The sequence below is a fragment of the Anolis sagrei genome, chromosome 11, assembly GCF_037176765.1.
Source record: "Anolis sagrei isolate rAnoSag1 chromosome 11, rAnoSag1.mat, whole genome shotgun sequence".
Classification (NCBI taxonomy): domain Eukaryota; kingdom Metazoa; phylum Chordata; class Lepidosauria; order Squamata; family Dactyloidae; genus Anolis; species Anolis sagrei.
In genome coordinates, this window is record NC_090031.1 from 11,632,194 (window position 1) to 11,657,729 (window position 25,536).

The 25,536-nt window shown below is 44.2% G+C and overlaps 1 protein-coding gene across 2 annotated transcripts in view; it reads right to left on the minus strand.

Annotated features, from left to right (window-relative positions):
• The window catches only part of ASTN2 (astrotactin 2), a 796,374-nt gene that overhangs the window by 449,530 nt on the left and 321,308 nt on the right, over nt 1-25,536 (minus strand). For both annotated transcript variants that reach the window (XM_067471887.1, XM_067471888.1), the window contains exon 3: nt 23,203-23,584. In XM_067471887.1, the coding sequence (XP_067327988.1) occupies nt 23,203-23,584 (382 nt within the window). The remainder of the gene's footprint in view (nt 1-23,202; nt 23,585-25,536) is intronic.

The window sequence follows — 25,536 nt, forward strand, 5'->3', positions numbered from 1 at the left end:
GACGTGGTTGTTCCAGTGTGCCTTCCCGGAATAATGATTCCATAGCACTTTGTCCCTCCAAAGCACTTTATACTTTTAGGTCTACTTGTATGTCTTCCACAAACGCCACTATCACCTTTTCGTCCATGCCTCAGCACTATTCCAATTTTAATTTTTAAAATTTGGCCTTCCCACAATTTTAACTGTATGTTGTCTTATTGATAATGTTATATGTTTATCATTTATGTTTTATTTTAATTGCTTGTATTGTTGTGATTATTGCTTGTATTGTTGTGTTTGCGCTCGGCCTCATGTAAGCCGCACCGAGTCCCTTGGGGAGATGATAGCGGGGTAAAGGTAAAGGTAAAGGTTGTCCCCTGACATTAAGTCCAGTCATGTCTGACTCTGGGGTGTGGTGCTCATCTCCATTTCTAAGCCGAAGAGCCAGCGTTGTCCGTAGACACCTCCAAGGTCATGTGGCCAGCATGACTGCATGGGGTACAAATAAATTATTATTATTATTATTATTATTATTATTATTATTATTATTATTGTGGAGGCGGGAGCCTGTCTGTGTATGTGAACACCTCAGTCACACACATACACACATATTTTCAATTTTATTATGTGTATAGATTGAATAATTAAGAATATGTGTCTGGTCCAGATCCATCAAGCCATTTAGGAGTTTTTTTATGGAATCATCCAACCAACAAATAAACAAACATATGTAATGTGACTGTTATATACACATATATTAGGCAATAACGAAGTATATCTTCTCCTGGACAGGGATTACTTGGTTGTGAGTTGACAGCATTTCTAATCTCCAGATTGGATTAGCATAATGTGATGCATGGGGGACTGTCCACAAATTGGTCTGGATGTTACCTTTTCAATACACAACATCTTTGATGACAGAGACTGACTATTAGTTGTCAGCAGAAAGTTAACGGTTGCCATGTGTATTTAAAGCCCCAAACAATTGGAGATCAAGACATTTGCGAGTCCACCTTCTCTCCTCTGAAACTGCCCTTGGAATAGACTTGAGCCCAAACCTTGAGTTCTCTTTAAAGCCCGCTCGGGAGTAGAGCTTTTAATGTAATTAACTTCCTCTCTGTAGAATTCCCTTCCAACAGATCTTCGGCACGCACAAACGTTGCTTGGCTTGCCGCAGCATCTGCTAAAGGCATTTTTGTTGAAACAAGCTTTCTCTCATTATAACGCCGGCAACTAATTACAGTTGCCTGAGATTTAAAGTATTTAATTTAAAATATTTGTACACGGCTTGGAATCTCTGAGATACAGAATAGGATGCCTAATCGTACACATACACAGCGAGAAATGGTGACAAAAGGAAAATGGGGCAAAAAGGAGCAGCAGAAATACAATTGCAATGAGTATTTTCACCTAAAATATACTGCAACACTACCATTGTGGCTACCTATTTATTTATTTATTTATTATTCAAACTAATATGCCGTTACTCCCCTGGGGCTCGGAGCGGCTTACAAGAACAGGCTAAAATCTAACACAATTTAAAAACCATTTAAAAACAGCAATATCAAAGATCAAAGGCCTGTTGAAACAGGTATATCTTACATGCCCCGCGGAAAGCTGATAGGTCCTGCAAGGCACGGACTTCAGGTGGCAGAGTATTCCAGAGTGATGGTGCCACTGCTGTGAAGGCTCTGTGTCTGGTTACTGTTAGACGCAAGGTCTTGACACTGGGAATTTCCAATAGATCTTGGTCCTCAGAACGGAGGGATCTCTGGGGTTGGTAGGGGGTGAGGCAGTCCCTCAGGTACATCGGCCCCAAACCATGCAAGGCCTTAAAGGTGAGTACCATCACTTTCAAAGTGATCCGGTGCTCAATTGGTAACCAATGCAGCTGCCGTAAGATTGGTGTTATGTGGCATCTCATCGGAATTCCCGCAAGAAGCCGAGCAGCTGCATTTTGTACCAACTTGAGCTTCCGGATCACCGACAGAGGAAGGCCAATGTAGAGGGCGTTACAGTAGTCCAGTCTTGAGATGACCGTAGCCTGGATCACCGTAGCTAGGTCGTCCCTGGACAGGGAGGGGGCCAGCCGTCTAGCCTGCCGCAGATCAAAAAAGGCGGTTCTGCTAACGGCGGAGACCCGGGCCTCCATCGTCAGCAGAGGGTCCAAAAGGACTCCCAGACTCTTTACCAATGATGACAGGCGTAGCACCTCGCCATCCAGGGTAGGCAGCTGGATATCCCCACTGCCCGGTCGACCCAGCCATAGGATCTCCATCTTTGCTGGATTCACCCTCAACCTGCTGGCACGCAGCCATCCAGTAACGGCCTCGAGGCACTGATGGAAACAATCGGGTACAGAGTCCGGTCGGCCTTCCATCTTCAGCACAAGCTGAGTGTCATCAGCGTACTGGTAACACTCCAGCCCAAAACCTCAAACCAGCTGAGCAAGTGGTTGCATATAGATGTTAAACAACAGAGGGGAGAGAATGGCCCCCTGAGGAACCCCACAAGATAGAGGGGACCTCTCAGAGGCCAGGCCTCCCCTCTCCACTCGCTGTCCATGGTTGTGAAGAAAGGAGGACAGCCAGTTTAAAGCTGTCCCCCGACTCCAACAGCAGCAAGGCGGTGGGTCAAAAGATTGTGGTCGACTGTGGCAAATGCTGCTGTGAGATCCAATAACACAAGCAGTGCCAACCCACCCTGGTCAAGCTGGCACTGAAGGTGATCTGTGATGGAGACCAGCACAGTCTCCGTCCCGTGTCCCGCACGGAAGCCGGACTGGAAGGGATCTAGTCTGACTGTGTCGTCTAAGAATTGCTGCAACTGCTCCGCTGCTGCCCTCTCAATCACCTTGCCCAGGAACGAGAGATTTGAAACTGGGTGGTAACTGGAGGGAACCGAGCAATCTAAGTCTGGTTTCTTCAGCAGAGGAGAGACCACCGCCTCTTTTAAACCCTCTGGAAAAACTCCTTGCTCAAGGGAGCTGTTTATAATCTTCCACAGAGGGTCACGTAATCCCTCCAAGCAGGATTTCACCAACCAAGAGGGACACGGATCGAGGGAGCAAGTGGTCAGTTTAGCTGCAGGTATGAGCCTATCGACAGCCCCTGCGTCCAGCGGGATGAACCGGTCGAGGACGGGCCCAGCAAGCGGCCACGGTTATATACAGTTATCCCCAGTGTTTGCAGCTTTTGCTGGGTAATAGAAGCAAGTGCAAATTTTCCATCATCATATTTTTGCGTATCTTCCCTCATGGTAGTTGCAAACAAAAATAAAAAATAAAAACTGGACCGGGCTGTGGCGCAGCCAGTTAGTAGCCAGCTGCATTAAATCATTACTGATCGAGAAGTCATGAGTTCAAAGCCAGCCCAGGTTGGAGTAATAATAATAATAATAATAATAATAATAATCTTTATTTATACCCCACCACAATCTCCCCAACAGGGACTCAGAGCAGCTTACATGGGGCCAAGCCCAAACAACAAACTACAATATAACAGTACAAATTGCAATAAAATAAACAACATAACATTAAAAAGTAAAATATCAAAACATATAAAACAATATGCACAGAACATAGGAACCAAACATAAGGTCTGCAGTTTGGGTGTCCTCCTGGATTCTTCACTTAAGTTCCATGAAACTTCAAGGCTAAAAAGCTACGTTGAACTGACACTTTCCCTTCGTTCACAAGAAGCCTAAATACCTTTTGCTAACATGAAAACATCACGCTCTCACCAACACGAAAGCATTGTGATAACCTTTCCCCAAGCTGGCTTCTCGTCTGTTAGCTAGGCGTGAGCTCCTCCTGACCCGCAAATCAAGCCATGCTTGCCGGGTCAGGTCACTATCAAGGCTTTCTGTACTTTCACTATCAGCGTGGGGAGGCAAAGGCCTCTCCACCTGTTCGCTATCTAATTCATTGGCATTCCTTTCTTCTGAGAACCGCTTTGTTGACTCTGCACTGTCTGTGGGAGCCTCAGAAAAAGACCTAGGAGTAGGCTCAGGAATCTGAGGCACAGAAAAAGAGCCAGGAATCAGAATCCCATCATCCTGATCCTCAGAGAACATCATCAAGTTTGCAGATGACACCAAATTGGGAGGGATAGCCAATACTCCAGAGGAGAGGAGCAGAGTTCAAAACAATTTTGACAGATTAGAGAGATGGGCCAAAACTAACAAAATGAAGTTCAACAGTGATAAATGCAAGATATTCCACTTTGGCAGGAAAAACGAAATGCAAAGATACAAAATGGGGGATGCCTGGCTTGAGAGCAGTACGTGTGAAAAAGATCTTGGAGTTCTCATGGACAACAAGCTAAACATGAGCCAACAATGTGATGTGGTGGCAAAAAAAGCCAATGTGGTTGTGGCCTGCATCAATAGGAGCATAGTGTCTAGATCTAGGGAAGTCATGCTACCCATGCTCTATTCTGCTTTGGTTAGACCACACCTGGAATATTGTGTACAATTCTGGGCACCACAATTCAAGAGAGATATTGACAAGCTGGAATGTGTCCAGAGGAGGGCGACTCAAATGATCAAGGGTCTGGAGAACAAACCCTATGCAGAGCGCCTAAAGGAGCTGGGCATGTTTAGCCTGAAGAAGAGAAGGCTGAGAGGAGATATGATAGCCATGTATAAATAGGTGAGAGGAAGCCACAGGGAGGAGAGAGCAAGCTTGTTTTCTGCTTCCTTGGAGACTAGGATGCAAAACAATGGCTTCAAACTACAAGAAAGGAGATTCCATCTGAACATGAGGAAGAACTTCCTGACTGTGAGAGCCGTTCAGCAGTGGAACTCTCTGCCCTGGAGTGCGGTGGAGGCTCCTTCTTTGGAAGCTTTTAAACAGAGGCTGGATGGCCATCTGCCGGGGGTGATTTGAATGCAATATTCCTGCTTCTTGGCAGGGGGTTGAACTGGATGGCCCATGACGTCTCTTCCAATTCTTTGATTCTATGATTCATCTCAGCCCAGAATCACGCTGAACCACAACAAGATGGATGGATGGCATCCTTGAAGTGACTAGCTTGACGCTGAAGGAGCTGGGGGTGGCCACGGCTGACAGGGAGCTCTGGCATGGGCTGGTCCATGAGATCACAAAGAGTTGGAAGCGACTGAACAAATAAACAACGACAAAATATAGATCTAACTTCAGCAAGGCAACATAAAGGACTAACTTCATGAAGAAAGAGGAGAAAAGAATGGCCACGCTGGTGTGCATTCATGTGACCCATGGCATATAGCATGTCTCCCATAGAAAGGTTTAGACCTTTATTGCAAACTGCCTTCCGCTGTTTATCTAAAGGACCCAATTAAAAGAAGGAAGCTGTAAAGCAGTGGTTCTCAATCTTCCTAATGCCACAATCCCTTAATACACTTCCTCATGTTATGGTGACCCCCAACCATAAAATTATTTTACTGTCATTTTCTTGCTGTTATGAATAGTAATGCAAATATGGTTTTGCATTTTATGTAATTTATTTTTTGATTATCTGTTGTGTTTTTTTGTGTTTATATTGTATTTACTGTATTGATGGGCGTGGCCTTATATAAGCTGCCCCAAGTCCACTTGGTTGGATGGAGGCGGAGTATTAATACAGTTATTATTTATTTATTTATTTATTTATTTATATCTGATATGCAGGATGTATTTTCATACACTGGACCAAATTTGGCACAAATACCCAATACACCCAAATTTGAATACTGGTGGGGTTGGGGTGGGGTCATTGATTTTGCTCATTTGGGAGTTGTAGTTGCTGGGATTTATAGTTCACTTACAATCAAAGAGCATTCTGGACTCCACCAACGATAGAATTGAATCAATCTTGGCACACAGAACAACAGAAAATACTGGAAGGGTTTGGTGGGCACTGATCTTGAGTTTTGGAGTTGTAGTTCACCTATATCCAGAGAGCACTGTGGAATCAAACAATGAGGGATCTGTACCAAAATTGGCACAAATACTCGGTATGCCCAAATGTGAACACTGGTGGTTTTCGGGGAAAATCGTCCTTGACATTTGGGAGTTGTAGTTGTGGGATTTATAGTTCATCTACAAACAAACAGCATTCTGGACCCCACAATTGAATTGGGCCAAATTTCCCACACAGAACCTCCTTGACCAACAGAAAATACTGTAGGTTCTTGTGGGTTTTTTTGGGCTATAGAGCCATGTTCTAGAGGCATTTCTCCTGACGTGTCGCCTGCATCTATGGCACGCATCCTCAGAGGTAGTGAGGTCTGTTGGAATTAGGACAATGGGTTTATATATCTGTGGAATGGCTGGGGTGGGGCAAGGAGCTCTTCCCTGCTGCAGTTAGGTGTGAATGTTTAGCTGATCACCTTCATTAGCATTTGAAGGCCTGCCTGAGCCTGGGAAAATCTCTTGCTGGGAGGTGTTAATCTGTGCCTGGTTGTTTCCTCTCTGTTGTTTTGCTGTGTTTTCTGGTGGTCTTTGGTGACCCCTCTGACACCCCCTCGCGACTCCTCCAGGGGTCCCGACCCCCAGGTTGAGAAACATTGCTGTAAAGGGAGGCTATGTGCAATATAGTATTGGCTCTAACCTATACCCATCCTAGGAAGCGATTGCCTGATGGTTGCTCCAGGCTATCAAGGATGATGACAATTTCACAGTTCATGCCCTCTTAGCTTTCCCTCCCCTCCAACACCCTTCTCCTTGTGATTAATGGCCTCTCCTTGGATGCCAAAGCAACCCTGCCACGTTCATAGCCCACAGGCTCAACTCCAGCTCTTCCCACTCCTTTCGATTTTGATGTGTCACCTTTAGCTTCAGCTCTCGTTTTGTTTTATGTTTTCCTTTATGACAAATGGAGCCCACTTCCCACATTGTTGTTGTTGGTTTTCTGCTTGTTTGCTTCTCTCGACTGAACTTGAGGAGGCCCTTGTCACACAGTCTTTGATAGGCTGCTCCCATCAGGGCAACCTCAAGTCAGGAGTAAAACAATCAATTTCTCAAAACCGGTTGATCAAACGCAGCACTGCTGCCGAGGAAATGGATTTGGAGGCGGACGGGCGATAAATGTGTTTATTAAGTCAGATTTTTCGTAACTAGAAAGGCAAAGATTTTCTTTCAGTCGGTGGAAGATCAACACCGCTGCATCGAACAAGTTATACTTTCCCAGCAGAAAATCTCTCTTGGTTTCAGTCACTGCATGACAGTCTTTCTTTCTCTCTCCACACAAAGAAAATGAGATTGGAGATCCAGCAAGGCCTTCTTTCAACACTTGCAACATGACCCTGTGTTGGAAACAACTGTAGCTTACTAGAGCGTGTGGTTTGCATGCAAGAGTTCCCAGGTTGAGTTCCAAGTTGGGTTGAGAATGGACCTTTCCAAAGCCCTAGAGAGCTGCTATCAATCACAATAGACTGGTGGTTCTCCATCTTGCCTTTCCAGAGCTGTAGGAATCCCTCCTCATTGACCATGCTGTCTCAATGTGATGGGAGGATGCAGTCAAGTAACGTATTTGGATGCTAAAGTTTTAGAAACTGAAACACATGGTTGGTTTCATCAATTCATCTATCAACTCATCCATTTATGTATTACGGTGTTTTGATCCTACCTTCAACCCAACGATCTCAAGACATCACAAAACAAAACCAATCTGACAAATTTATGAGGACTGAATTAAAAGTAATGCCTCCATCGTTACTTGGGGTTGGATGGGAATATTTTAATAAATCAAATGCAGAAATAATCCTCAAAATGTACTCTTTAACTACCACTAGTCACTTTTCCACACAATCACCAGACAATTGGATACATTTCTGCCAACAATGAACAAGTTTTCTGAAGCCGTCACGGAAGAAGTCGACACTCTGTTTCCACAACCAGTGTCTCACAGTTCTCTTATCCTGGGTACTAGGGCTGGGCGGTTTCGTTTGTTAATTTCGTAATTCGTTATTAATTCGTATTTAAATTAGCTTACGATCTGATATTGAGCCATGCAGGAATAACGTGAGGAGTAAATTAGATTCGAAACAATTTTTTAAATGTATTTCGTCATTGTTTCGTAATTGTTTCATTATTATTTCGAAATTGTTTCGTAATTTTTTTGTAATTTTTTCGTAATTATTTTCGCATGTCTGGTGCAAGTTTTATAGTTGTTGTTTGTTTTATCACACCAACAGTCAACAACAGAGGGAGAGGGAAGCTTCAGAAGTTCCCCCTGTCCCATTTGGAGGTTTTTTTAGCATATTGCGCAATCGCGTCTGCCATTAACGAATCGATTCGAAATTAACGAAATTTCATAAATAACGAAATTTTGAAATCTCAAAATTTCGGAAGTATTTAGAATTTGGAAACGCTAGCGCCCCCTGGAAACGAATCGAATTTAGAAACAAATTTTTCCGTGGTTACCCAGCCCTACTGGGTACCCATCGTGCACAGATCTTCCAATAGCCATGCAAAGCAATAAAGTGGCCCACACATTCTTGTGAAATGCTATTTATGCTTGAAATTTAGCTCTGAGTGATACAACAATTGTCCTGAAGCAATCTGTCAACCTTTTGCTTGTGAAACTCAGTGGTTGCTGTCACAGGACGCCCAACTCTTTGTTTGTCACACAAGTCAGATGTTCCCACCTCAACACCTTTAAACTTACTCGCCCAATGACACACAGTACTCACATCAACACAATCACCATGAACAGCTTGCATTCTCTGATGAATCTCCTTTGGGGTGACACCTTCTGCTGTCAAGAATTCAATGACTGCACGTTGCTTAAGTTGCACTGACTGACCTTCTATGTAGGATTCCATACTTTGCACTTTAACATCACAACCATTCAATGCTAAGGCTTTCTGCCAAAATGGAACTGTAGGGGAGAGTCTACTGAACAAGCCAGTACCTGCCGCATACTAGTACTGCCATCTTTTGAGGAGTTACGAAGGTGGAGGCATTACTTTTCATTCAATCCTCATATATGGCTGCTGCTGACTGCCTTCAAGTTGACTCCTGCTTATGGTGGACCCCATCAATGGCAACCGTCATCTCAGAAGAGACATAGGAATGGTTTTGATCATCTTCTCATCCTCTTCTCTGATGCCCATTGGAAATTGTGGATAAGAACAGAGGGCATCTAATACCCCAGTAGAGCTAAGACCTTGCCTCTGTAGCCTCACATAATGGGATGACAAATTTCTAATATAGTCTTCCATCACCAGCATGATGTACTGTACTGGTCTGACTGTTGGAATACAATTCAGAAGACCATGGTTTGATCCCTCACTCAGCCATAGCAACCCATTGGGTGACCTTAAGGGAGACACACACTCATAGGCTGGATCTACACTGCCATATAATATAGCTGAAGTGGCACAATACAATCAGTATAATGCAATTCAGTGCCTTGAAAATGCAGCTAAAAGCAGTTACCAGTTTGGTCCAGATCCATCATTGTTTGAGTCCACAGTCCTCTCTGGATGTAGGTGAACTACAACTCCCAAACTCAAGGCCCACCAAACCCTTCTAGTGTTTTCTGTTGGTCGTGGGAGTCATGTGTGCAACGTTTGGTTCAATTCCATCATTCGTGGTGTTCAGAATGCTCTTAGATTGTACGTGAACTATAAATCCCAGCAACTACAACTCCCAAATGTGAAGGTCTCTTTTCCCTCAAACTCCATCTGCGTTCATATTTGGGTATATTGAGTATTCATGCCAAGTTTGGTCCAGATCCATTATTGTTTGAGTCCACAGTGCTCTCTGGATATAGGTGAACTACAACTCCCAAACTCAAGATCAATGCCCACCAAACCCTTCTAGTGTTTTCTGTTGTTTATGGGAGTCCTGTGTGCCACATTTGGCTCAATTCCATCATTGGTGGAGTTCAGAATGCTCTTAGATTGTACGTGAACTATAAATCCCAGCAACTACAACTCCCAAATGTCAAGGTCTCTTTCCCCCCAAACTCCATCTGTGTTCATATTTGGGCATATTGAGTATTCGTGCCAAATTTGGTCCAGATCCATCAGTCCACAGTGCTCTCTGGATATAGGTGAACTACAACTCCCAAACTCAAGGACAATGCCCACCAAACCTTTCTAGTGTTTTCTGTTGCTTATGGGAGTCCTGTGTGCCACATTTGGTTCAATGCCATAATTGGTGGAGTTCAGAATGCCTCTATTTCCCCCAAATTCCACCTGTGTTCCCCCAAATTCCATCTGTGTTCATATTTGCGCATATGGAATATTCATACCAAGTTTGCTCCAGATCCATCATTGTCTGAGTCCACAGCGCTCTCTGGATGTAGGTGAACTACAACTCCCAAACTCAAGGTCAATGCCCACCAAACCTTTTTAGTGTTTTCTGTTAGTCATGGGAGTCCTGTGTGCCACATTTGGTTCAATCCCATCATTGGTGGAGTACAGAATGCTCTTTGATTGTAGGTGAACTATAAATCCCAGCAACTACAACTCCCAAATGACAACATTTGAAGGACATACATTGGGTTGTTAGGTGTCCTGTGTCCAAATTTGGTGTCAATTGGCCCACTGGTTTTTGAGTTATGTTAGTCCTACAAATGAACATTACATTTTTATTTATATAGATAATTCAGTTCCAAAATGAATTTTGTAGATCTAGATTCCGACCCAGAGAACTCATATTAGTTTCGCCTTTAGTGATACAGCTCTTCCGAACGTTAAGAGGGAATGTCATACTCAATACTGCCCACCACATGGGCAAAGTGCCTTAAAAAAAGAAGTACAGAAATTCTTAGACTTAATGGATTTTACTGAGAGGAGGAAAAGTCAGAGATAAAGATATTAAACAAGAGCGACAGCGAGGGTAAACTCCCAGTGGGAAGAAGCTCCATGCTACTAGCATTGCAGCAAAGATAAGAAAAATGCTCAGTCCTGCTACTCTCAGAGAATGAAGGCTGGTTATAGGGGCGGATGAACAGAGGAAAGGTGGTATAGGAAGAAGAATAAGATATCAGGTCATAGAGACTCTGGGACAAAGAGAATCACATTATGGAGATGCTGGGCGAAAAGATACTACAATATCAAACACAAAAATACCAACTCTTTAACACTCATAAAATACCCAACTCTTCCCAAGAAGGATTTTACAGGAAAACAGAAAAGGAATAAAAACATCATTTTGTCCTTAAGTAAAGGTAAAGGTTTTCCCCTGACATGAAATCCAGTTGTGTCCGACTCTGGGGTGTAGTGCTCATCTCCATTTCTAAGCTGAAGAGCCGGCGTTGTCCGTAGACATCTCCATGGTCATGTCGCCAGCATGACTGCATGGTGCACCGTTACCTTTCCACTAGGAGCCCCCGGTGGCGCAGTGGGTTAAACCCCTGTGCTGGCAGGACTGAAGACCGACATGTTGCAGGTTCGAATCCGGGGAGAGGCGGATGAGCTCCTTCTATCAGCTCCAGCTCCTCATGCGGGGACATGAGAGAAGCCTCCCACAAGGATGATAAAAACATCAAATCATCTGGGCGTCCCCTGAGCAACATCCTTGCAGACGGCCAATTCTCTCACACCAGAAGCGACTTGCAGTTTCTCAAGTCGCTCCTGACACGAAAAAAAAAAAAAACCTTCCCACTGGAGCGGTACCTATTGATCTACTCACATTTCCATGTTTTCGAACTGCTAGTGTTCTGGTACAGCTGTACCAGGAGCTCCAACTTTATTTGCTTCGTATTAAATGTTTGATTGCAGTCCTAGGTTTCAGGGACTCTGCAGATAGGTGGCTTCTTTGGTTGCAGTCATAGGGCAAGTCACCTGTCCATCATCGTTAAGTTTTGGTCCCGCCCCTTGCTCAGGGGAATTGGGAAGGGAAGGGAGCCATTTTTTAGTTAGTCATAGTACAGGACGTGTGCAAGCTTCCCCTGTACAAAAGCTTCAACCCTCAAGATTTCCGGGGGAAAACAGTTTTAAGAGCATCCAAGAATTTCCAGGAAAACAGCCTTAAAGATCAAAGAACTCCAGCTGGAGAACATCTAAGCTGTTACTGGTAGGTCCACTCGGCGTTCGAGAAGCAGTTCGACCCGGTAGCGGAGCCCACATCAGTAAGGGTTAGATTACAGTCAGCCTGGGAGAAGTTAAAAAGGGGACTTTCCTTTAATGTAAAGAAGAAGTTATTGAAGACAGTTGCCTGTCCGTCGTGGGGAAGATTAGGAATTCACCAGTTGCATAAAAGCTTGGAATCATTTGTTTATTTTTACTGAAGACAAGAGAAGTTTTTGTTTGATTGTTCATTAATAAAAGACTTTGTTGTACTTCACAAGCCATCTAAAGACTATTCGTGGTGAAAAACCTCTGAGAGCTTCTCTTTAGGCCCCCTGGCTTCCCGCTGGGCAAAGGTTGCACATCCTGTTCTAAAGGAAATTCTTCACAGGCCCAGGGCGCGACAGAACAGCTAGGTTGGCAGAAGCTGGGGCTGACAGCGAAAGCTTACTTAACTTACTTATATTAACTTCCTGATATTTGATTATATTAAATTGATATTGTCCTTAACTTTCTGAGATAATTTATTGTCGAACGTGTAAAAGGAATCGATATTTCAAAATACCTTTTGGCATTAGATAAAGTGGAACGCAGGAAGAACATCTTGGAGTTAAAATCGTAAATATATTTTATGTTTTCAATCATTATTTTAAAATAATATTATTTCTGAATGTATGGGATGTACAAGAATGCAATAGGTTTGCAACAGTCTTGTTTAGGAATGTTTTGCATGGAGAAAAGAAGGCAGAGGGGGCATGTAAGCCATGTTTAAATATCAGAAAGGGTCTCACACTGAGGAGGGGGGAAGCTTGTTTCTGCTGATCCAAGGACTGGAACACAAAGCAATGGATTCAAATGAGCGGAAAGGAGATTCTACCTGTTGGAAATAGCAAAAACCTCTAGCCTCCACTAGTTGTTTGGTATGTATATAATTGCTTACTGGTGTATATTGTGTGGAGCCTCCGGTCGTGCAGTGCATTAAAGTGCTGAGCTGCTGAACTTGCTGATCAAAAGGTCATAGGTTCAAATTTGGAGAGTGGTGTGAGTTTCCACTGTTAGCCCCAGCTTCTGCCAACCTAGCAGTTCGAAAACATGCAAATGTGAGTAGATAAATAGGTACGACTGGTGGAAGGTAACGGCGCTCAATGCAGTCATGCTGGCCACATGACCTTGGAGGTGTCTATGGACAACGCTGGCTCTTCAGCTTAGGAACGGAGATGAACACCAACTCCAAGAGCCGGACACAACTGGACTTAATGTCAGGGGAAAACTTTTACCTTACCTTTACCTATATTTGTATCCTTATGGATGTCCCAGTCCTCAAACACTCTCTGCTTCATTAGGAAAAATGTTGCACTCGCAGAGCTCAGGCGGTGTTGTATTTCAGTGTCGATGTTGACTTTGGTGGAGAGGGGGCTGCCAAGGGAGCAGAAATGGTAAATGTTTTCTAATGTTACACCATTAAGCTGTACCAAGGTGCTTGTTTATAAAGCTATTGTCCTCCCAATCCTGCTATATGCCTGCAAAACGTGGACTGTCTACAGACGTCACATGCAACTCCTGGAACGATTCCATCAGCTCTGTCTCCGGAAAATACTGCAAATCTCTTGGGAAGACAGGCGGACAAACATCAGCATGCTGGAAGAAGCAAAGACCACCAGCATCAACTCCACTGGACTGACCATGTTGTCCGGATGCCCAACCACTGTCTCCCAAAGCAGTTGCTCTACTCCAAACTCAAGAACAGAAAAGAACAGAAAAGAACAGAGGAGTTATGATAGCAATGTATAAATACGTGAGAGGAAGTCACAGGGAGGAGGGAGCAAGCTTGTTTTCTGCTTCCCTGGAGACTAGGACGCTGAGCAATAGCTTCAAACTATAAGAAAGTAGATTCCATCTGAACATGAGGAAGAACTTCCTGACTGTGAGAGCTGTTCAGCAGTGGAACTCTCTGCCCTGGAGTGTGGTGGAGGCTCCTTCTTTGGAAGCTTTGAAACAGAGGCTGGATGGCCATCTGTCAAGGGTGCTTTGAATGTGGTTGTCCTGCTTTTTGGCAGAATGGGGTTGGACTGGATGGCCCATGAGGTCTCTTCCAACTCTAAGATGAACTTCCTGACTGTGAGAGCCGTTCAGCAATGGAACTCTCTGCCCCGGAGTGTGGTGGAGGCTCCTTCTTTGGAAGCTTTTAAACAGAGGCTGGATGGCTATCTGTCAGGGGTGCTTTGAATGTGATTGTCCTGCTTTTTGGCAGAATGGGGTTGGACTGGATGGCCCACCAGGTCTCTTCCAACTCTAAGATGAACTTCCTGAATGTGAGAGCCGTTCAGCAATGGAACTCTCTGCCCTGGAGTGTGGTGGAGGCTCCTTCTTTGGAAGTTTTTAAACAGAGGCTGGATGGCCATCTGTCAGGGGTGCTTTGAATGCAATATTCCTGCTTCTTGGCAGGGGGTTGGCCTGGGTGGCCCATGAGGTCTCTTCCAACTCTAGGATTCTATGATTCCTCTGAAAGCCATTCAAGGCAGTGGCTTTTGCTCTAAGTCTGCCTAAAGGATTGGACTACACTACCCATCATACCTTTTAATCCTCCCTCTCATGTACTTGAATCTGGGAATTAAAATCCAAATGATTACTCTTCCAAGAACTGAGCAAGAAGATACTTTAGAAAAGGTGGGGAGTATTTGCAGTCCGTTTGTGTGGAAGTTGCCAAAATTGATTCTCCGGAAACTGAGTGATGGTTGTGCTAAAATTGGTTTACCTTTCCTGCTTCCCTTATTAGTTTCTTTTGTGTAAATTATTTAGGTTTCGTATCAATCTGGAAAAGCAGAAATGACTGAGTTTTCAATACACTTTGCCGCAATAACCGCAAACAAGATTTAAGGCAGAATATTACTCTGCTAAGATTTCGGGAATTGGCAATAAAGCATATTTACATTCTCCTAGCAATTTCCTCCTCGTCTCATAGAGAACGTTTAAAGTGGGAAAAGCTGAGATGCCAATGGTTTCAATGCACTAAATGTGCATCTTCTCAAACTCCTACACAAAGGTTGTCAGAGGGGGAGAAGCTGTAGGTGAGCAATGCTCAGGTGAAGCACACTAACATCACTCCGTTGACGCAGTAGGAGCGACACTGTTGGGGAGACAGCTTCTTGCATCCCTTGGTGGGATGAGATGTCATCTCTACTCTCTAGACAGTTATGTGCGACCCTCAGGGGGAAATCTCACAGCTTGGGATCACAATCTGAAGCCCATTGGGGTTTTGTCACCAAACTACAAACAGCTTCGTCAACGGAGCTGTCACAAAAACCCCTTTAAGGTGTCACTTAGTAACATTAATTGCCATGGATGGTGAGTCAAACTGATATCCCCCACCCTGTCCTTCCCTGTCATCTGTTCCCCTTTGCTTTCTTTGAACCTGTTTTGGAAATATTTCATTCTGAGTTGTGGGAGGGGTGAGCGCATGTTGAAACAGGGGAAGTGTTAAAACAGCTTCACTGGCTGCCTATTTGTTTCCAGGCTCAATTCAAAGTCCAATAATAATAATAATAATAATAATAATAATAATAATAATATTTTATACCCCACCACCATCTCCCCAGTGGGGACTCGGAGCGGCTTACATGGGGCCAAGCCCGGCCAACATATTACAGCAGCATAAAACCAAAAACATAAACAACAAACAACATCATTAGACTAGCACCATCTCTAATGGTATTCCGCAAAAAGGTGAAGACCTGGATGTTTGTGCAGGCGTTTGAGTAATTTAGTGCAACCTGGTAATGGAACATAGGAATGGAACAATGGACGACGAACCTGGACTACGCTTGGATGATGAGAAGATTGGGTACGGTTGTTTTTTGTAATAATTGTGCATTGTAATTGCTTATTGGTAATTTATGGATAATGTGTTAAGTCAATTGTTATATGTTGTATGGAACCACTGCTGTTTCTACTGTTTTTACTGTTTGTGAACCGCCGTGAGTCGCCTTCGGGCTTGAGATACAGCGGTATATAAGCAAAGTAAATAAAATAAATAAATAAATCATCAAAGTATTGTCAAAGGCTTTCATGGTCGGAATCACTGGGTTGTTGTAGGTTTTTTCGGACTACATGGCACTCTTCTGTTGAAAGGTTTCCTTTATTTCCTTTCCAAAAGGGTGGACATTAATTATGGCATTACTTTACTGAGGCAATCCCTCATTGTCTTGAGTAAGACTGTCTTCCAAGTTCAGTGACCTGGCGGTGAGTCCATATGTGACTGTGGAGTCCTATTCTTGATCTGCATTTTCTCCTGCAGTGAGGGCATCGATTTCCAGGTGGAAGGTGGTCCCGGTCGGGGTTGGCTTGATGTGCCTTCCTCTTGGCACATTTCTCCCTTTTGCCCTCTATTCATGCCTCTTCAAATTCTACAGCACTGCTGGTCATAGCTGACCTCCAGCTTAAGAACTCAAGGGGCAGGGCTTCCCAGTTCTTGGTGTCTATGCCAGAGTTTTTAAGGATGGCTTTGAGCCCATCTTTAAATCTCTTTTCCAACATTCTGTTTTCCATTCTTGAGTTCAGAGTAGAGCAACTGCTTTGGGAGACGGTGGGCAGGCATCTGGACAACGTGGCCGGTCCAGTGGAATGGATGGCGGAGGACCATTGCTTCAATGCGGGTGGTCTTTACTTCTTCCAGCATGCTATGTTTATCCACCTGTCTTCCCAAGAGAGTTGCAGGATTTTTCATTCTAAGAGTTGCATGTGACGTCTGTAGACAGTCCACGTTTCGCAGGCATATAGCAGGGTTGGGAGGAAAATAGCTTTATAAACAAACACCTTGGTATCCCTACGGATGTCCCAGTCCTCAAGCAATCTGTGCTTTATTTGGAAAAATGCTGCACTTGCAGAGCTCAAGTGGTGCTGTATTTCAGTGTCAATGTTGACTTTTGTGGAGAGGTGGCTGCCAAGGTTCCAGGTGTTGCATGTGATGCCCGTAGATAGTCCACGTCTTGTAGGCATATAGCAGGGTTGGGAGGACAATAGCTTTATAAACAAGCACCTTGGTCTCCTTATGGATGTCCCGGTCCTCAAACACTCTCTGCTTCATTTGGAAGAATGCTGCACTTGCAGAGCTCAGCCAGTGTTTTATTTCAGTGTCAATGTTGACTTTTGTGGAGAGGTGGCTGCCAAGGTAGATAGTCCACGTCTTGTAGGCATATAGCAGGGTTGGGAGGACAATAGCTTTATAAACAAGCACCTTGGTCTCCATACAGATGTCCCATTTCTCAAGCACTCTCTGCTTCATTTGGAAGAATGCTGCACTCGCAGAGCTCAGGCAGTGTTGTATTTCAGTGTCGATGTTGACTTTTGTGGAGAGGTGGCTGCCAAGGTTCCAGAGTTGCATGTGACCTCTCTAGACAGTCCACGTCTCGCAGACATATACCAGGGTTGGGAGGACAATAGCTTTTTCGGAGGCAACACTGATGGAAACATTCTAGGAGTTGCATGTGACATCTGTAAACAGTCCATGTTTCATAGGCATATAGCAGGGTTGGGAGGAAAATAGCTTTATAAACAGGCACCTTGGTCTCCCTATGGATGTCCCAGTCCTCGAGTACTCTGTGCTTCATTCAGAAAAATGCTGCACTTGCAGAGCTCAGGTGGTGTTGTATTTCAGTGTTGATGTTGAGTTTTGTGGAGATGTGGCTGCCAAGGTTCCAGGAGTTGCATGTGACGTCTGTAGATAGTCCACGTCTCACATGGTTGGGAGGAAAATAGCTTTATAAACAAACACCTTGGTATCCCCACAGATGTCCCGTTCCTCAAGCACTCTGTGCTTCATTCGGAAGGATGCTGCACTTGCAGAGCTCAGGCGGTGTTGTATTTCAGTGTCAATGTTGACTTTTGTGGACAGGTGGCTGTCTAGGTAGTGGAAATGGTCAACATTGTCTAATGTTACACCATTAAGCTGTATTTCTGGCATTGCAGATGGGTTGGTTGGTGACTGCTGGAAGAGCACTTTAGTTTTCTCAATATTATGGCATAGGCCACCAATATTAAAGGCTTGGAGAGCCAACCAAATGAGCAAGTGCATAGTTCACTAGGTCAGTTCACTAGGTCAGTTCACTAGGTCACTAGGTCACTAGGTCAGTTCACTAGTTCACTAGGTCAGTTCTCAACCTTCCTAATGCCGTGACCCCTTAATACAGTCCCTCATGTAGTGTGACCCCCAACCACAACATTACTTTCGTTGCTACTTCATAATAGTCATTTTACTACTGTTAATGTAATGTAAATATCTGATATGCTGGATGCATTTTCATTCACTGGACCAAACTGGGCACAAATACCCAATACACCCAAATGTGAATGCTAGTAGGGTTGGGCGAGGATTGATTATGTAATTTGGGAGTTGTAGTTGCTGGGATTTATAGTTCACTTATAATCAAAGAGCATTCTGAACTCCACCAGTGATGGATTTGAACCAAACTTGGCTCCCATGACCAATGGAAAACACTGGAAGGGTTTGATGGGCACTGACCTTGAGTTTGGGAGTTGTAGTTCACCTATATCCAGAGAGCACTGTGGACTCATGCAATGGTGGATCTGGACCAAACTTGGCACAAATACTCAATATGCCCAAATGTGAATACTGGTGGAGTCTGGGGAAAATAGATCTTGACATCTGGGAGTTGTAGTTGCTGGGATTTATAGTTCATTACAATCAAAGAACATTCTGAACTCCACCAACGATACCCCATGACCTACAGAAAATACTGTGTTTTCTTATGGTCTTTGGTGACCCCTCTGACACCGCCTCGCAACCCCCTCAGGGGTCCCGACCCCCAGGTTGAGAAACACTGCACTAGGTCAAGGCGCACTCCATTATACTGTAGTCAGTTCAGTGATAGCATGGGAGAGAAGGAGCTCTTTTGGGATGCCTTGGGCTCCATTTGTGGGGGAACCTTTAAAGGTTAAAGCCAATGCTTTGAATTAAACCAGTTTATCATACAGCGGAGAGGAGGGTGAGATGCAAAATGACTCCCTGCCAGTGCTTAGTTGCTCGCTAGTTAAAAATTAATGCACTCTTTTTTTTTGTTGATTCAGTGGCATTTTGTTGCCACGTTCCAGGTTAACAATACGAAACACTTCCTAACGACATTTCAATAAGTGGAGATGGGTGTTTTTGTTTTCGAAAGACACAATTCAAAATGCAGGCAATCAAATGTGCATTAGCTAAAACATTCGGAAAGGGGGGGGGGTATTTTCAGTTTGACGCAAAGAAGAAAAATGTAGTGTTTCAACAGTTGCAACAGGGCCGTAGCCACACAAAAAAATCGGGAGGGGTTGAAATTTTGGGGGGGGGGGTGGTGGTGGTGGAAAATTTTGTGGGGGGCAGGGTTGAAACCTGCCTCCTACCTCAAGCTGAAGCAAAGAGCACAGCAGGGGCAGAGCAGCCTTCAATAGCCTGCTGCTCCGCCCCTGTCAACCACCTCCACCAAGTCTGGCCTCCTTAATGAGAGTATTCAACACACACACACCCAACTTGGTTGCTTTGCTACATCGGCTATTGCTGCAAGTAATGACAGTGTGAATAAATTGTCAATATTTGCCTGAGGTAGTGCTTGCAGTTCTGGAGGGACTCTTAATTTTTTGCATCTCATAGACTTAGCTAGAAACAATATCATGTGAAAGCTGACTGGCACAACCTGGGGATCACAACCAGACACAGTGAAGACATCTGCCCTTGCACTGTGCTACTCTGCTGCTGAGTACGCATGCCCAGTGTGGAACACATCTCACCACACTAAAACAGTGGATGTGGCTCTTAATAAGACATGCCGCATTATCACGGGGTGTCTGCGTCCTACACCACTGGAGAAATTACACTGCTTAGCTAGTATTGCACCACCTGCCATCTGCCAGGAAGTAGCAGCCAATAGTGAAAGGACCAAGGCAGAGACATCTCCACTAGTTTGGGTATCAGTCAGCACGTCAACGACTTAAATCTAGAAATAGTTTTCTAAGATCTACAGAGACACTCACTGGAACACCTCAGCAAGCGAGAGTCCAAAAGTGGCAGGCTCAAACCCAGAACCTCAACCAATGGCTGATACCAAATGAGAGACTCCCCCATGGGCACACAGAGGACTGGGCGACTTGGAAGGCGCTGAACAGGCTGCGCTCTGGCACCACGAGATGCAGAGCCAACCTCAAGAAATGGGGCCACAAAGTGGAATCCTCGACATGCGAGTGTGGAGAAGAGCAAACCACTGACCACCTGCTGCAATGCAGCCTGAACCCTGCCACATGCACAATGGAGGACCTTCTTGCGGCAACACCAGAAGCACTCCAAGTGGCCATTATGGGGGGGGGGGTGAACCCCTAACCCCCCCCCCCCCCCCGCTACAGGCCTGGTTGTATAGGGTTCTATTGAGGCCTAGTTACATAGCCGTTCCTCTCTAGACAAAGTACATTGAGCACACTTATGCACAGAATCTAAAAATAAGGAGAGCAACAGGTCAAGCCAACCTGGGTTGGCTCCAGATCCCAAGCTTCTGCTCTCCAAACAAGAAGAGTAGATAGATAGTGGTTTCTTGTCAAGGAAGAGCTGGGGAGAAGAACTGATGAGACAGATACTGTATAACTTCTTTTTTTTTTCATTGACCCAGGCTTAGCCAACTAGCGAGGAGAATATCAAAATGTATACGAGTAGCAAAGCAGTGAAGAAGAGAAACATATGGTAAAGCACTCTGAAAATCAATGCACTACAATATCCCTAATAAATAATATTTTGAAAATGAAGCTGGAAACAGAAAATGATATTATTTGGACGCCAACCAAAAACAGACATAGAGAGAGCAGCCGTTGGGAAGTAACAGCCTGTAATGAAAGGACCAAGGCACTGACATCTCCGGCCTATCATCGATTCATTTTTCAGCTTGCAAGCCAATGACATAAATGAAGAAATAGCTTCCTAAGATCTACAGAGATACTCACATAAACACCTCAGCAAGCAAGAGTCCAAAAGTGGCAGGTAAAAATAGAGAAACTGAATCAGTGGCTGGGAACACAGAAGATTAGGGGACTTGGAAGGTGCTGAACAGATTGCACTCTGGCACCACGAGATGCAGAGCCAATCTTACAAAATGGAGTCCACGACATGTGAGTGTGGAGAAGAGCAAACCACAGACCTCTTACTACAACGCAGCCTGAGCCCTGCCATTTACACAATGGAGAGCCTTAATACAGCAACACCAGAGGCACTCCAAGTGCCCAGCTTCTGGTCAAAGAGAATTTAGTATAATGCCAAGTTTTTAACTTTGTCTGTGATTTTTTTTATAAATTATAATTGTATTCTCAAATTGTTTCCGACACGCTAAAATAAATAAATGAATGAATGAATAACTCCACCCCCTCTCCTGTTTGGTCCATTTCTCTGAAATCGGTTATACCCCGCCATTGCTACATTCCAATTAGAGGGCTCGTTCCACCAGGTTTCAGTTATGCTTATTACATCACAAGTGTTTTGTTGAGCTAAGAGTTCCAGTTCATCTTGTTTATTTCTCATGCTATGGACTTTAGTGTAAAGACATTAAAGACCATGGTAGAATCACCCTGGGATTTTTAGCTGCCACATCACTCTATTGACTCATGTCCAGCCTGTGGTTTAGGAAGACTCCTTGATCCCTTTCACATGCACTGTTTCCAAGCCAGGTGCCACCTATCCTATATCTGTTCTCTATCTATCTATTTTTCTATCTATCTATCATCTATCTATTCATCCATCCATCCATCCATCCATGTATATATGTATGTATCCATCCATCCATCCATGCATCTGCCTGCCTGCCTGTCCGTCCATCCATCCATCCATCCATCCATCCATCCATCCATCTATCATCTACTTACCTGCCTACCTACCTACCTATCTACCTACCTGACTATCTATCTATCTATCTATCTATCTATCTATCTATCTATCTATCCATCCATCCATCCATCCATCCATCTATTCATGTATGTATGTATCCATCCGTCCGTCCGTCTATTTATCTATCCATCCATCCATCCATCTATTCAACCAGACATCTATCTATCTATCTATCTATCTATCTATCTATCTATCTATCTATCATCTACCTACCTACCTACCTACCTACCTACCTATCTAATTACCTGACTATCTATCTATCTATTCATCCAGACATCCATCTTTCTATCTATCTATTAATCTATCATCTACCTACCTACCTACCTAGCTGACTGACTATCTATCGATCTATCTATCTATCCATCTATCCATGTATGTATGTATGTATCCATCCGTCTGTCTGTCTATCTATTCATCTATCTATCTATCTATCTATCTATCTATCTATCTATCTATCCATCCATCCATCCATCCATCCATCCATCCATCTATCATCTCCTACCTGCCTACCTACCTACCTACCTACCTGACTATCTATCTATGTATCTATCTATCTATCTATCTATCTATCTATCCATCCATCCATCTATTCATGTATGTATGTATGTATCCATCCATCCGTCCGTCCATTTATCTATTCATCCATCCATCCACCCATCCATCCATTCATCCAGACATCCATCCATCCATCCATCCATCCATCCATCCATCTATCTATCTACCTATTAATCTATCATCTACCTACCTACCTGCCTACCTACCTAATTACCTGACTATCTATCTATCTATTCATCCAGACATCTATCTTTCCATCTATCTATTAATCTATCATCTACCTACCTACCTACCTACCTAGCTGACTGACTATCTATCTATCTATCTATCTATCTATCTATCTATCTATCTATCTATCATCTATCTATCCATGTATGTATGTATGTATGTATGTATCCATCCGTCTGTCTGTCTATCTATTCATCTATCTATCTATCTATCTATCTATCTATTCTTTAAAAAATCATTGAATGGATTAGTTTTCCATTCCTTTGCAAGCAGCTGTCACCAACCTCCTGGCAATGAGGGTCATGTCTCTTTGACCAGTCTCGGCATGCCAGAGAACCACTCCTGAAAACGCACAGCTCATTTCAAGAAGCCAACAGCCCGCTGAGCTTACATATCTCCTGCCCTGGGGAAAGAAGACTGAACACCCGGCATAGGCTCATCCATCACTTCTTAATTATCTCCGAACACATTCCACAAATGGTTGCCTCCAGCAAAGGGCAAGGGTGGGGAAAATGTGAAAAACCACCACCTCCACCATTACAAACCTTTCTTTTCGTAGTCAGGCTTCTCTCCGCTTCGGCCCAAGCTGTCCAGCTGCCTCGTCATCTGGGCGCTGAACTCGTCCTCTTCCTGGTAGCCATGCTCAGGATGTAGGGGGTTTTCTTCCTCCTCGTAGTCGTAGTCATCCAGGATGGGGGTCTCGCGGATGGGCATGCCAATGACCGAAGTATGGGACTGCAAGCGTGAATTGCGGAAGCTGTCCCGACCCTGGGAGCCCAGCAGCACCGATGGGATGTAATGAATCTCGTGGGTGGCTTCTGTACTGGCGCTCTTCTGCGGGATCCGGCGCTGCTTGTACCACCGGCGCTGGGCATACAAGGCCACCGTGAAGACCAGCAGCAGCAACAGCAGAGCAATCAAGCCACCCTAAGTCAAGAGAAACAGACAGATGTCAGTACAAAAAAGAAAGAACCATACAATCCTAGAGTTGGAAGAGACCCCAAGGGCCTTCTAGTCCAACCCTGTTGCCATGCAGGAAAACACAATCAAAACTCTCCCAACAGATGGCCATCCAGCTGCCGCTTTCCAACAACTACAAAAAGGAGGGAGCCAATCTACAAAAGACTGAGCCAATATGACAAACTGAGCCAAGATCCCGTAAACAAGGCAATCCTTCGCATGAACAGTTGCCAAGAAGGCTCCTAATGACCTACGCAAGTGCGGAATCAAGAAGAATGTTAGTTTGCCCGCCTTTATTAGGATACATTCTGCAAACTCTGCGGAACTGCAGCGCTGCATTTAGGGCCCGTGTACTTATTGATTTGTGTATTTATTTCCCTTCTTCGATAAAGCCAGTTCATCTTTCAGCTCCTCATCTCCCATCCCGACACAATAAAAAGGAAATATACACAAATGCAATTGCATTGGCAAAAGAAGAAAAAAACTGTATTCAGAAGGCTTGCTTCAATCTGTAAAACTGTCCAGTGAAAAGTGTTGGGAAGAAAAAAAAGGAATAATAATAATAATAACAATAATAATAATAACTGGAAAAGATGACACAATACAAGGATTTAAAGATTGAACTGCAAAGACTCTGGCACAAGCCAGGCAAGGTGGTCCCAGTGGTGATTGGCACACTGGGTGCAGTGCCTAAAGACCTTGGCCTGGACTTAAACACAATTGGCACTGATAAAATTACCATCTGCCAGCTGCAAAAGGCCATCTGTAACGAGAGTTAAAGGAACGAGGAGTCCCTCAATGCATGTGTGACAGGGGGGAACCTTTATATCCCACTACTGCCACCAAAATGTAACGAAGCCAGGGCCCAGGAGAATAATACTTTACTAATATATTCCCTAGCACACACACCCACACGTTCCTTCAGCTGTTATATTGCTCACAGCTGGCCACCAATTTGAGGGATCAGAGTAAAGGATTTTATTCTAAGGCTCCAACTGGACACCAACACAATCCTGTCACAAAGCTCGATGTGTGTTGAGGACACGTGAATGTGTATTGGTAGGATTACTGCCACCACTCAAATAGATTTGAGAATTTATCTTGATGTTATTCCTGAGGTAAAGCTTGTTGTTCCCCAGCCCTTCCTTTAATACTCTTTAAAATGTCTGAGAGACCTAATTGAATGAATCAATGTGGAGAATCTATTGAAAGTTGAACTAGAACAAAGTTTATTTATATACACTGGAAGAAACAACTAAATTCTTCTTAGAGTTACACAAGCGTATATGGTTATCACAGCACAATCTTCTCAAACGGTTTCTGAATCCTAACAAGCTTGCTGGACTCCCCAACTGGGCATCTTTTCTTCAACATGAGCAAATTCCCTCTGACAGACCAATCCTGTCTGTCCCCTCAGAGTATCTAGCTTCCCTAGAATACCCTGTCCCTTAGAGAGTAAAAACAACTAGTGTGTTAACACCCACACCAGTCCACAGGCGGCTATTGACCCTCTAGGCCACTCTCTATAGCCACACCTGCCTTCAAACACTCTCCCTCAGGAAAACTTCAGCTCACTCGAAATCCACCCACTCCCTTCAGATCAAAAATCCAATCTCCCTCTCTGTCACTCACAGCTCCAGCTCCAGCTCCTCCCATCTGTCCTAGCCAATCCTGGGATAGCTAAGCTCCTCCCCTCTGCTGATCTGACTCTCATTGTATTCCCTCACTAACATGGAGGCCGTCTTACTGACTTCGAAAGGTACAAGTCCATTACACCATCCTACTGGGATCTGCACACATTATTTGCTGATACTTCAAGTTCTAGACACTTGAGAAGTGTCCGATGTATGATCCAATACAACAGCCAGCATAGTGACCTTGTTTGCTGTGGACTCATCTTGTTATGTTTCTAATAATAA